The sequence below is a fragment of the Martes martes genome, assembly GCF_963455335.1.
Source record: "Martes martes genome assembly, chromosome: 4".
Lineage (NCBI taxonomy): Eukaryota > Metazoa > Chordata > Mammalia > Carnivora > Mustelidae > Martes > Martes martes.
This window is the reverse complement of record NC_137891.1, coordinates 148045061-148058411: the sequence shown is the minus strand read 5'-3', so window position 1 is coordinate 148058411 and position 13351 is coordinate 148045061. Positions and strand designations below refer to the sequence as shown.

At 50.3% G+C, this 13351-nt stretch overlaps 1 protein-coding gene across 1 annotated transcript; it reads right to left on the bottom strand.

Moving 5' to 3' along the window:
* Positions 1-2465: 2465 nt before the first annotated feature.
* PARS2 (prolyl-tRNA synthetase 2, mitochondrial) lies at positions 2466-9268 on the bottom strand. Its single transcript, XM_080799892.1, has 2 exons — positions 9231-9268; positions 2466-4737 (listed from the first exon to the last, which is right to left on the bottom strand). Exon 2 carries the CDS (start codon positions 4707-4709, stop codon positions 3282-3284), a length of 1428 nt encoding a protein of 475 aa, XP_080656018.1. The 5' UTR covers positions 4710-4737; positions 9231-9268; the 3' UTR covers positions 2466-3281.
* Between the last annotated feature and the right edge of the window lie 4083 nt (positions 9269-13351).

Sequence of the window (13351 nt, the reverse complement as noted above, 5' to 3'; positions counted from 1 at the left end):
GCAGGTGTTTCTTCCATTAAAACACAGAATATTAATGGAGCCCTTGATTTACATTCTAGGCTTGATTTACGCAGTGGTTTTGTTATGCACCAGCTTTTGTCCCCAAGTATTAATTCTGCTAAATATTTCCCGGCCAGTTGCTTCTAGATCTCCCCAAGGAATGAGCAATGATAATACATCCTATGCCTGTTATTTTGCCAGCATCCCCATTTCATCAATTTATGGCAAGAGGTAACACTGGCAAATTACACCAAATAGGAGAGAGCAAGTAAGGTACACGGTCTGAATATGTCTTTCCTCTAAGGAGATGGAGCCATTCCATAGGCGTCACTTAGTTCTTGCCTGTGGCCCTCCCCAGGAAGGTTATAAAGCATCACATCAAGAAAACTAGATGCAGGTCTTGAGATCCGTTACCGGCAGATCCCGAGCTCCCCGTGGTGGCCTTTCCTGAGTAGTCTGGTTTGTGAAGGATGTGTTTCCTGAGTGCACAGGGTTAAGCATTTCACTTAAGTGAATGCAGGCAACCCCCCGGGAAGTGCACTGCCATTAACGCATCTTACAGATGAAGCTGAGACGCATAAAGGGCAAGTAATTTGTCTAAGGTCACATCCCTGGCAAGTGGCGGTGGATCTAGGATTATGTCTCTTCCAGGTTCTGATCTTCCCACCATAGCGTACTGCCCCTGGCTTCTTAGAAGACACGCTGGCTTAGTCATCAGGACACGTGGATTTCCGTTCAGCTTGCCCTTGGGCCAGTCACTGTACTCCCTGTACTTTTCTCCCTTGGAAAATAAAGGATGGTACCTATTTCACATGTCCAAGGCTTTTGCAGTCCAGAGGCCGATCCAGCCAGATGTCTCTTGATGCAACAAGATCAACCAGAGGTAGCCTGATTTAGGGACATAGCTCTTGGACTGCAGTCAGGTGTTCTGCCAGTCAGATGGTGTGTGGCAGGTTAATTCCCACTCCAGGCCTGCTTCCCATCTGTGAAATGAGGGGTGGACAGGCGGGGCTCCAAGTCCTCCTGTTCTAAACTTCCATGATTCTGTATCATCCTCAAATTATTCTGTAACTTGCACATTTATGAAGAATTTAAAGTTAATTGGTTCTCTATTCCTGAAATCTGATTTTTAAAAGAGCTTACATTAGGCTAGCCTTCCAACTTCCATAAATCAGCTGATGGAGCACAAATTTACAATTAAAAAAAGGGGAGTGGGAGGTAGAGGCTTCCTGTTATGGAACGAACAGGACACAGGGATAAAAGGTACAGCACAGGGAATATAGTCAATGGTATTATAATAGTGTATGGTGACAGATGGGAGCTACACTGTGAGCATCACTTAAAGTACAGTTATTGAATCACTATGTTATATACCTAAATGAATGTAACTCCGTGTATCAACCAAACATCAGTAAGAATTAAATATTTAAAAATATTAAAACGCCAATTTGCACAAATTCTAAGTGCTCGTCTATTTGAGGCTAATTTGGTTAGACAGACATAAATAATTCAGTTTTATTTACTGAAAGCACTTTTGTCTCGGCGGAGGCCATGTAGTTGTAATGGGAATGGCATCGGTGTTGGTCAGTCTTCGGATGTTGGCTCTGATACTTTGGAGCTGTGTACCCTCGAGTAAGGGGCTGAATGGAGCTTCAGGTTCCTCTTCCGTAAAAGAACAGCACCCACCTTGCACAGTGTAGAGTATGAAAATGATACACGACAGTGCCTCACAGCACAGTGGTATGTGGCAGGCCCTGAACAAATAAATGAGCAGACCATTAAAAGCAGAGAGCTCCCATCAGTCCGGTAATGTACAGAGCAAATGACTCAAAACACTCAGCTACAAAGCTGCTCAGGGACGGCCCTGGCCTGGAAGGACGCTGGGAACTGTGAATCACCTCTGCACGCATGTGCTTCAGAATCATCTACGGAGCTTTAAGATGCACAACACCCACGCCACACCCAGACCCTAACCCGAACTGGGTGGGACCAAAGTGCAGCCGAGGGGAAGGTCCCTGATTTATAATCCAGCCTTTCTAGGTTTGCTCTCGGAATGCATATCTCCTGGCCCAAATGCCCAGCCCAGAGAGCCACTGGTAGGCCTGGGGGCCATCAGCACTTGGCATGTACATTAACAAGGAAACCTGATGGTGTGTGCTTGGGCGTGGATTACTCGAGCAGTAACAGCAGTAGCAGTAATACACTGCTGTGAAGCTGTTTGGCAGGTGGGACAACTGGCTAAGACAAGAAGTGTAGTATGTTGGGATGGCTCAAGTCTGATCCTAGTTTCCCAGAGAATTCAGGCAGAGACCTTGATATGTGCCCCCTGGTGTGGCATGAGGACCTATCTCTGCTCCTGGGACAAGCTCACTGTGACACCTGAAGCCTGCTATCCCTCACATCTGGGGGAAGAAATGGGTTCAAACATATTCCCAGCCACCAAAGGTAGGCTTCTTTTTGTTTTTGAGTGGAGTGTAGAAAGAGTAGAAGAAAGGACTGAAGAGACCCAGGTAGGAAGCCACTGCACAGTTCAAATGGCAGGTGTTACCACCATTCATTAACAGGCAAGGCTCATCCCAGTGGTCTGACTTTATTCAATCAACAGAACCTGATCTCTGCGCTATGCCACCTCAATAGGGCCAGGTCTCTGGAGGTGGTTTTTTTTGGCCAGTAGCTATTTCTATCAACTTTCCATGTAGCTTAGATTATGGAAGATCAGAGAAACCAGATCTGCCTGTCGTGAACCTCTTATGAACCCGGTGGTGACAGCTTTAAGGACTATACAGATCTAGTTCCATTTTCTCATGTCACAGATAGGGAATCTGAGGCCCCCGCAGGGGGGCATGTTCCAGTGGAGGAGGGCTGGTGGGCCTGCTCTTCAAATGCATCAGGAGGCCAGAGGTCAGACTGCTGGAGTTGGGCGGGCCTTGGCCCCTGGCCACCCTCACCCTCTGCATGGGAAACTTGGCCAAGAGAAGGGAAGGGACTGACTGAAGGGCTGAGAGGAGCAGCTCTTTCTTGCCCCTCTACCTCCTCACCGGAATAGAAGACAAATGGTAACTGGCAGCATGGCCAGCCCAGAGAATGGAATCACAGACCTAAAATACAGACAGTCTAAAAGGACTGGATAAAAGTCAGCTTCCCTAGCACGCTCCCTCCTTCCATGAGCTGCCTTGTTTCTGGAGAGACCCACCCTGGAAGGGAGTGTAGAAAAAGGCAGCCTGAGAGTGAAGAGAGTGAACACAGAGGCTGCAGGATGGGGTGGGGGTGGCTCGGGGCTTTCAGACAACCCGCACTTGGCTCAGAAATTCCGTGACGCCCTCTCTGGTGAGGAAGACCACCTCACCGGTATTCTGGCTCCAAACTTCAAAATGTGCCGGGTCCTCTAGGGCCCTCTTGCCTGCGATGATCACAAAGGGGTAGCCAAACTTGTTGGCATCTTTCAGTCTGTTTCCAATGGTCCGATGGGTCCTGTCATCGAGCAGGACTTCCCCTCGGAGCTGCGGCAGCGTCTCCGTGATGAGGTCGTACAGGTGGCCCACGAGCTCGGAAGCCGCCTCCTCCTTACTGCCCTTCTTTGGGGGAATGAGGCACACCTGGTAAGGCGCCAGGAGCCCCGGCCAACGAACGCAGTCCTCCGTGGACAGCACTTCGATGGCGGCGGCCAGGATCCGCGTCACGCCCAGGCCGTAGCAGCCCATCTCAGCCAGGCACGGCTTGCCCTGGGCATCAGTGAACTGGGCATTGAAAATGGAGGAGTACCTGGTGCCCAGGTGAAATGTGTGCCCCACCTCGATGCCTCTGGCCTCGGTCAGCGGGCCCTGGCAGGCCGGGCAGTCGGTCTGCGACATGCGCAGCGTCTCCATGTTGGCCGAGAAGCCGCAGCCGGGACAGACGGCAAACCGGTCCTCCCCGATGTCGGCCGGCAGCTGGAACTCGTGAGACGCGGTGCCCCCGATGCTGCCCACGTCCGCCTGCACCTTGACACACTGCAGCCCTAGCCTGCGGAACAGGCTGTCGTAGGCCTTGCCCACTAGGCCGTAGGTGTGCCGGGCGGCCTCTGGGGAAGCATCGAAGCTGTACATGTCCTTCATGTAAAACTCCCGGCCGCGGAGAAGACCGAAGCGGGGCCTGGGCTCGTCCCGAAACTTCCTTGTCACCTGGTACAGCAGGAACGGGAGCTGCTTGTAGGACACTGTCTTCTGGGAGGCGACTAGGGCTGTGACAGCTTCCTCATGAGTGGGTCCTAAGCAGTATTCTTTGCCGTGTCTGTCTCTGAGTCTTAGCAGCTCCTTGCCCATGAGGTCCCAGCGGCTGGTGGCTCGCCAGAGCTCCGCTGGGCTGAGGCTGGGCATGTTGACCTTCTGCCCCCCGATGGCCTGCATCTCCTGGTCTATCAGCCGCTCGAGCTTCTCCAGGGCACGCACGGTATACGGCAGGAGGTGGTAACTGCCAGGGCCTGCCGGGTGAATCAGGCCCACCTGCAGCATTAGCCGCTGGCTCTTACACGTCAGGTCGCCAGACCTGCCCTCAAGAGACAACACCTGGTCTTCCCGAAGGTTCTGGGGCTGGAACATGCGAGACAGCACCAAGCGCTTCCCTGTCTCGGGGTCACGGTGGTAAAACCTGTGAGGACCACACCCAGAGAGCTGGTGGCTGCAGGTGGCCAGGACGGGCAGTGCTCTGCATCTTGACAGCAGCCCTTTCATGACACCTGGCCCAGAGAAGCACTTGTGCCTGGAGAGAAATAAGCCATGCAGAGATAAGCGTTAACCATGTCCTGACACCCAGACGAGACGTAGTCAGCTGAGTCTGGTTTCCAACACACTTCTGAGATAGCCATGGACTTTGCAGATGCAAACCCTTTCAATTCTAATTTTCTAGCAGATTCAGGTCCTACTTCTTGTTTTTTTTTTTTTTTAAATCAATATTCTCCCATTTATAAAAATATAACAGCATACTGTGGAGGAACACCACAGCATGGGATCACAAGGGCTCTGGAATCAGGCAGCCTGGGTTCCTGGCGTGCTTCTTGTTGACTGCACCCTGTGTAGCTCAGGATGTGTGACCTAACCCCTCTGTGCTCAGTTTCCTCATCTGCTGAATGGTAATACAACAGGACCCACCTTGCAGGTTTATTGTGGGGACTTAGAAGAGTTACACAAAGTTAACAGAACAGTGTCTGGCACGTTCTATGAGTACAATCCATGCTATTGTTACTATAGAAAATTGGGGAAAAAACCAGAAACAAGTAAAAAAGAAAAAGAAATCAACTCCAGTCCCTCGGCCTAGTCTTAACTGCTGCTGATGAGTCCTTGTCTCTTCTGCCCACACCCCCAGCCCACTTCCTCCTTAAGTTCTTGTGCCTCTTCCCTCTTCCTAGCACTCTCCGTCAGGCCTCAGGCTCATGATTCGGAGTCAACATCTGCACTCCCTATGTGTCTCTCAAGCTTCAGACCTACCTAGCCAACTGTCTCCTGAGAGAATACACTGCACAGATACTCTAAATGCAGCACTGGGAAGGAGCTCAGCATCTTCCCCCCAAACCCACTCCCCCCAGTGCAGCCTATCACTCTCCATGGCACCAAAAGCCACCCTTTGCCCAAACCAGAAGCCTGGGTCCATCCACTCTGCCCCCCTCATGGCCCACACGCAGCAGCCCTCTTGGCCCCGTCATTCCTGCCTCTTCACTTGCTGTTCAATCTGTCCCTCCTCCCCACCTCCACAGCCCCCATCCAGGCTACCACCATCTTCCCCCGTGAGCCATTACAACAGCCTCCCCACTGGCTTCCATCCCTGCCTTCCTCCAATCCATTCTCCATGCTGCAGCTACAAGGGATGCATCCCTCATGGACGGTAACAGTGCTTTTCCTGAAGTCCAGTACAATGACTTCCTGCTGCCCTCAGAATCAGGTCTCAGCTTCTGACCCTTCCAGCGCACATGCGAGCTTACTGCTGGCCTTATCAATAGCCCTTTCCCCGTTCCAGCTGTGCCGTGCTCACTGTTAAAACACTCTGTGCCCCTTGCATACCAACACCGCTTATCCTCCCGGCCTCCGGATCCCCATCCTGTCCTCTAGGATGCCTTCCTTGCCCCACACCCCTGCCCAGAAGGCCAGCTTCTCCCACAGCAGCCCCTACTGATCACCCATCGATCTCAGACTGACTGCTCAGATAGCACGCTGCCTGTGCTCCCCTGGGCGTGCAGCTCTGTGCGGCCAAGGACCCTATCTAGTGTGCTTGCCACTCGACACGGAGCAGGGCTTTACTAGACACTGTCTGCTGAATGAGCACATGTGTTTCTCTAGGATTTCACAAAACACTCACATTCCTGATGGCAATACAGCATTTCATTAAGCCTATCAGAAATGATTCTCCTACTACAGAGAGTTGTCGTTTTCTCTGTTACATACAATCTACAATGAACAGAAGGCTTTTGTTTGTGGTACATTTGGGAGAGATTCTCAGAAATGGAATTACTGGTCAACACACATGAACTCTTTTTTTTTTTTTTTTTGACAGACAGAGATCACAAGTAGGCAGAGAGGCAGGCGGAGAGGGGGAAGCAGGCTCCCCGCTGAGCAGAGAGCCTGATGTGGGGCTCGATCCCACGACCCTGGGATCATGACCAGAGCTGAAGGCAGAGGCTTTAACCCACTGAGCCACCCAGGCGCCCCCACATATGAACTCTTTTAAGGTTCCTGATTTATACTGCCAAATTCAGTGAGAGCCTCTACCTTTCAGCATCTCCCATTACAAAGAGCTGCCCTGCCGTATGTGAACAACTGGTTATCTTCTCAGCTCCGGAGCCTGAAACCCTTGCTCGGCCCCCTCCAGCTCCCAGGGGCCTCAAGTCTTCCAGCTGGTCCCCTGCCACCTCAGGCAGCCTCATCCATTTCCCCCATGCATGGTACAAATATTACCATCTCCTACATGGCCTGTGGCCTGAGACAGGTTGGGATGCACCACCACAGAGCCCTAATGTGACTGACTGAAAAGTGTGGGCCCCGGAGGTAAGTACAGTTGGTTCACATCTGACCTCACTTATTTCAGGTCCCACCTCAGGCCAGTGGCCCACACCAGAAACTCCTTCCCCCTTGACTCCTCCTAAAGCAGACAGGTCTGTCTCTGTCTGACCTTCCTCTCAAGTCCACCCCCTCCTTTCTGGCTTACTGCCTCTATTCTGGGTTAGCACCTCAAAAATGCTTGGTCCAATGCAATAGCCCAGTGGTTATGAAACTTAAGTGAGCATCAGAATCACCTGGATGTCTTATTAAAATACTGATTGTGGGGCCTCAGGCCCAGAATTTCTGATTCAGTAGGCCTGGGGAGTGGGCAGGGAAACTGTAGTTCTAACAAGTTTCCAGGTGATGCTGATACTATTGGTCTAGGGACCACACTGGGAAAAGCATTATAAACTCCACACGAGCAGTAACTGTGTCTGTATTATTCCAAGTTGCATCTGTAGCATTACACACGGTGCCTGACCATAGGGGACACTCAATAAATGTCCATCAATGACTGGACTGAATGACTCTTGAACCCTGTCTGTCCTGTCTCCAGATTACAGCTAAAGACAGTTGATCCAGTCACTCCCCTGCTTATAACCCATCAATGGCTCCCCATCATAATTTTCTCGAGATGGTACTTCCATAGAAGGCCTCTTCATATTTTGATCCTAATGCACCTCTTCCAGCTTTTTATCCCACCACTCCCCTAACATGTCCCAAACTGCTTATCATTCCTGGAAGAGGCCAGCTTCACCCCAGCAACGGCAACATTCAAGCTCCTTATTGCAAGAAGTAATCTCCAACCCCTCCAAAAAGAGAGAATCACTTCCTTCTCTGGGCCTCCATTGCACACACCTCTTCTTTGTTTACTGTTCTGGAATAATTTTCAAAAATATCCTGAGAAACTTCTGTGTGGCAGGCACTGGGAGTGAGCAATGCTTCATGTCCTATTCCTCCATTAAACGAGGAGTTCGTGATGTTTTCTACATTGTCAGCAGGGCCTAGCACAATGCCTAATATTTAGGCTATTATTGTTTGCTGATCAAATATATTAGTGAACGAAAAGCAAAGTGAAGGGGTGCAATGCAACAATTATCCGGATAGTTTAAATAAGAGCCATAAGCCCTCTGCCCTCACCCCCAATGTGTCCCCATCCTCAGATCCCTCAGCTTACGTAAGCGGGAGAATAAGTACTATCTATGATTTCAAAATTTTCAAGGTTATCTACAGACAATACCTCGAAAGCGGTATAGGAATTAACTTGTCTTGCACCTCAAACTCTGCCAAAGAGCATCTGAGTCATTCAGTCATTCAACAAATTTTTACAGAGGAGCTACTCAGGTCCTTGGGGCACAGGCTTTTTTTTTTTTTTTTAAAGATTTTATTTATTTGACAGAGAGAAATCAGAGCTAGACAGAGAGAGGGGGAAGCAGGCTCCCGCTGAGCAGAGAGCCGGATGCGGGGCTCGATCCCAGGACCCTGAGATCATGACCTGAGCCGAAGGCAGAGGCTTAAACCACTGAGCCACCCAGGCGCCCCCACAGGCTTCTTTTAAGGTTAACTCACAATGGCCCTGCAACCCAATCAGGAAAGCTGTGCGTAAAGCACTTCCAACAGAGCCCGGTATATAGTGAGCACTACAGTGTTTGCTATCACGCCCAACTCACAGACGAGGTAAGCTCAAGGATGTGAGACCTCACCTGACCAGCGACACTGCAGGTGAGCACAGGGGCACACCTGGAAGGCTAGGTCTTCGCCTCCAAGTTCCACCGTTTCCACCTGGGACCACGCTGCATCAAACAGCAATGGGGCTCCAGACCTGGTTCTACGAACCGGCTCGGACTTCACTGGCTACGTGACCCTGGTCAAGTGACTTCAGCCTCCAGGCCTCAGTTTCCCCATACGTAAAATGGGAAGGTTGGCCGGGCCACCAGGCGGTCCCTGAGGGCCTCTCCAGGGCTGGCACTTCCGGAAACACCGTGACACTCACGAGACCCGAGGTCTACAGGGGAGAAAGGTCTGCGCTCATGTTAAAACAGACGAAACACACTATCCCAGAGTTCAGATGTCTGCGACTCCGCCCCAAACCAAGGAGGGACGCACGTGGAAGCACAGCTACAAAGGTCCTAGGTCTCCGCGCCTAAAACGAACACCCAGCCCGAGTCCTCTCTGTCCCCCTCCACCTCCGCCCAACCCTCGCTGTCACCCACGCTCACCAACCTAAGCGCCTGCCAACGCCGTCCGCGCGCCCGCCACGCCGGCCCAACGCGCCTGCGCTAAGGGGCATTGACAGCCCCCCCCAAGCCCCGCCTCCTGCCTTTCTTGCCAATCACAAAGCCGTTCTCACGGAGACTAGCCCCACCCGACTCCGGACGCCTGTGAGAGGTTTTCCGGAAGTTCAGTAAGGAGAAAGAACTCCGCTCTCTTTCACGACCATAGATTGGCTTGGACAGCGAAGAGCAAATTACCGTTCCGGAAGTGCCCTCTAGGATTTAGGGAGGTGTAACTCTATGATAAAAGCCTGGCGTTCGCTCCCACTGCCAGGGGCCTCCCTACTCTCGGAGTGGAAAGGCTGGTGGCGGTGTAACCAAGGCAACTGTAGGGCCTTTCCGTTCGGAATCTACCCTAGGATTTTACAGGTTTTCAATTTAAATATATTAAAATTTTTTAAGCAGAAAAAAGTACCTTCATTACAAAGCCCAAGACAGTTTTCAAGACACTAAATCAAACTTTCATTCAAAAAATATTTTTTCGAGCAGCTACCATGTACCAACCGCTTGGAGAAGCTGGGAATAGTGAACAAAACAAACAAGATTCCCTGAATTCAAGGTAGCTTTTATTCTAGTGAAAAGAGTCAATAAATTAATATAGTGAAATTTAGGAGGGGAACAGAAACTCGGTAACCAAAATAAGTAGTATTTTTATGCAATTAATTAAATTTACTGTAAAAAAATAATTCATGGTAAACAAAATACCAAAGTTTTAAAAAAAGACAGGATCCATCAGTATCCATCCATAGAGAAAAAAAATAACTATGAAAAAGGAATGAGTTGGAGGTAGAGTGGTTGCAATTAAGGATAATCAGGGAAAGCCTCATCTAAAAAGTGACGTTTTGGCAAAGACCTTTAGGTGAGAGAGAGACTTGCAGCTATCTGGGGGAAGAATGTCCTAGACACAGGGAACAAGCACACATGTCCTGAAGAGGGAGCGTATATCATGTAACTCCAGTTAACTAAGAACAGCTGTAGTCTATTGAGTGCCTAAAATGTATCAGACCCAGTACAAGACCCCGAGATCTGCCAGGAGCAACATCATATGATCAGTGTAATAGGGCCTGTGGGAGGGTAGGGAAGGAGGACTTCACTGAGGAGGTGATCTTTAAGTTGAGCCTGAAGGATGAGTCGAGTTTCCCCAGACAAGAATGGTGGTGGGAATGGAGTGGAATGGCCAGGCTGAGGGACCAGGACACTTGGGCAGGGAATCAGGAAATGAGCTGGTATGAGGGAATCAGGGGGTGTCAGAGGGTTTATATCTTTATCTCCCACCGCTCCTCACAAAGGGCTTGACAGGCCAAAGTAGTGCTTCTCAACCTGAGCTGCACTGGACCCACCCTGTGCCCCAGTCCCCTTGCCCCGAGATGCTGGATATCAGTCTGGGGCGGGCCTTAGTGTCAGTGGTCCCCCAGATGATCTAAGGTGCAATCTGGGCTAGTTCAGTGGGTCTACACGAAAGGCACTGGATGGCCTGGTGGGGCACTAGGTTGCAGGGGACAGTGTTGACAGGTGTCATCACCCTGGTCCTAGAGTGGAAGAAAATACAGCTTGGGTAGACCCCCACGACGGGCATCTGCCTCCCTCCAGCTAGGAGGCCAGGTGCAGCTGGGCTGGACTTGAGCTTTTTTACTCTAAGAATGTCACTGAGCCTCTGTAGCTCAGCATTCTGGTCCAGACTTTCCCTAAGGAGTGCAATCCTAAAGGTTTTACTGAGGCAAGACTCCCCATGCCTCCTCTCCGGGGGCAGGAGGTGAGTAATCTTCAGTATCAGGACCCACAGGGCAACCTTATTTCTCCCTGCTCCCATGCACGTTATTACATCCCTCCCAATCCTGGAAGTGCCAGGCATCCATCCTCCGCACCCTGAGGTGTTAATTATTTCTCAATTAGCAGTTCCCAGGCTGTAGAGCATAGTGGTGTGGAGAGGCCTAATGACTTGCCGTGTTTATACACCCCCACATCTTCAGAGCACTTTACCAATGGTAACTAATTAATGCTTACGACCCCCTTGGGAGGCAGGCCGAGAACTGTTGCATTTTACCTTCCGTTTGCAGGAGGTTTTGCAGCCTGGAGCCAGCCGTGGTCAGAGTAGATTTGCTCCCCACTGAGAAAGTCCAGGGGTGGTGGACCCCCGGAATCTAACCCTTTTGCCACAGCAACTTCTGGTGTGACATTTTTTTCTTTTTTTTTTTTTTCTGGAGTGACATTTCAATTACTTGATCAGTTATCTATTGGGTATTTGATTTATAGAGTTCATTCATGATTAGAACCCCACAAGGTCTGTAAAACAGAAAAAAAAAACCACACAGAAAAAATTCATTCATTCATTCAGTGTCATCTAAAAAAAAAAAAAAACAAAGCAAAGGGACCCCACACGCCACACCTGCCCTTGGTGCCCCATAGCCCTGGAGACACACCACACACTTAGTAGTTTGCTCCCACTGGTCCTCGGTCAGACCCTGGCGGTAGGTACAGGTTTTGCTCTTTTCTGTATCCTTAACCTTGGCCAGAGGGCCTGGCCTGACTGGGGATTAGCAAAGCGTTTTGTTTTTTGATTGTTGTTTTAATATATGAGTGAACGAATGAATGAATGAATGAATAGATAGATAGATAGTTTTTTCCTCAGGCAAACCCCCTCCAAGGACACACGGAATCATTCCCTCATCCAGAGCCCATGGCCTGGCACAGAGTGCCTCTAAGTACATATTGAATGAACAAGTGAAGTCAGAGTTCATGGTGAACTTCCTGACCTCAAGTTGCTCATAATCTCCCGGAGAGTCTATTTGTCAAAATGATGGTCCCAGAATCCTGTGGTAAGAAGTTGTGAAGAGAGGAGAGCAAGAGCTATACTACATAGGGGAGGAGAGAGAGAATGGAATCAGGGAGGGCTTCTTGGGAGAGGGGGTGTAAAAATGGACCTTAAAGGATAACTAGGAGCTTCCCAGGATGACAGGGAGATAGAAAGACAATGTAGTCAGAGGGAAAGCAGGCGACCACTAGCTGCAAGGAAGAAGGCTGAAAGATAGTCTGACTAGAGCGCATAGCACACCCAGGCGTCATGGAAACACAACTGGGAAGGCAGTGGGTGCCAGTGTGCCGGGGCCTACTGGACCAGTCTGTGAGCTTCTGTTCAGCTCTGAGCTACAGTGAATGGTCTTTCCTGAAGAGTGATACTCCTCTTCCCACCAATACACACACACATCTATTTTGAGGCTTAGCCCAAAACAACTCCTCTGAGAAAGTCCTTGGGCATTTTGTGTTCCACTCTGCATTCCATGTGTTTGTTATAATTTGAAAACAAGAATGATTGTCACTCCAAGAAGATGGCTGTTTACTCTACTGAAGATGCCGGCCAGTGGGAAAAGCCAGCCTGCAGGAAATGGAAGGGCTTTATACCAGGGAAGGACATGGGCCACCATGTTTCCTTGCCTGAGTGAGGTGTGAACTCCAATTGGAGGAAGAGGATGGTGAGAGAGGCGGAATGGGTGACTCCTACTCCGGCCCAGACCAGGGCAGAGGTGGGAGAGGAGGGGACAGACTCCAGGGCCCTGGGACACACAACCGGGTAGACTCCTGAGCCCACCCCCAGCATGTTAGCCCAGTGTGTTAGCCCAGACAGACTGGACGGGAGGGGGCAGGGCAGCCTTGACTAGGAATCCTGCCAGCCACTTGTAGGGATGTGACTTGGGGTCTCCTGCTTCCTTGGTTCTTCATTAGTAACACAGGAATCATGAGGCACACACAGGGCCATTATGAAGGGTCAATGGGAGATGTCATGGAAAGCGTCTGGCTCATCCTTCAACCCATTCCAACTCAGAAGACCCTGCAGCTCCCCTCACCTATCATAAAGAGAGAAGCATCATTCTGCTGCTTCCCATTTCCTTCAGACTCCCTACTCCTGCCACCATGCACGACACTGATCCCTTTTCTCTTCAGCGGCCTCTTCTCCTTGAGCCCAGAGTGTATCACTTGTTCACTTGTTTCATGCCTAAGTCTAGGGTCATTAGAGGAGACCAGAAGAAGGCTGGGAAGGTAGCCCCCCCCCTTTTAAAAAAAGATTTTATTTAT

Excerpts from the sequence above, each read along its gene's own strand:
- PARS2 (XM_080799892.1), bottom strand. The coding sequence starts at position 4,709 with ATGAAAGGGCTGCTGTCAAGATGCAGAGCACTGCCCGTCCTGGCCACC.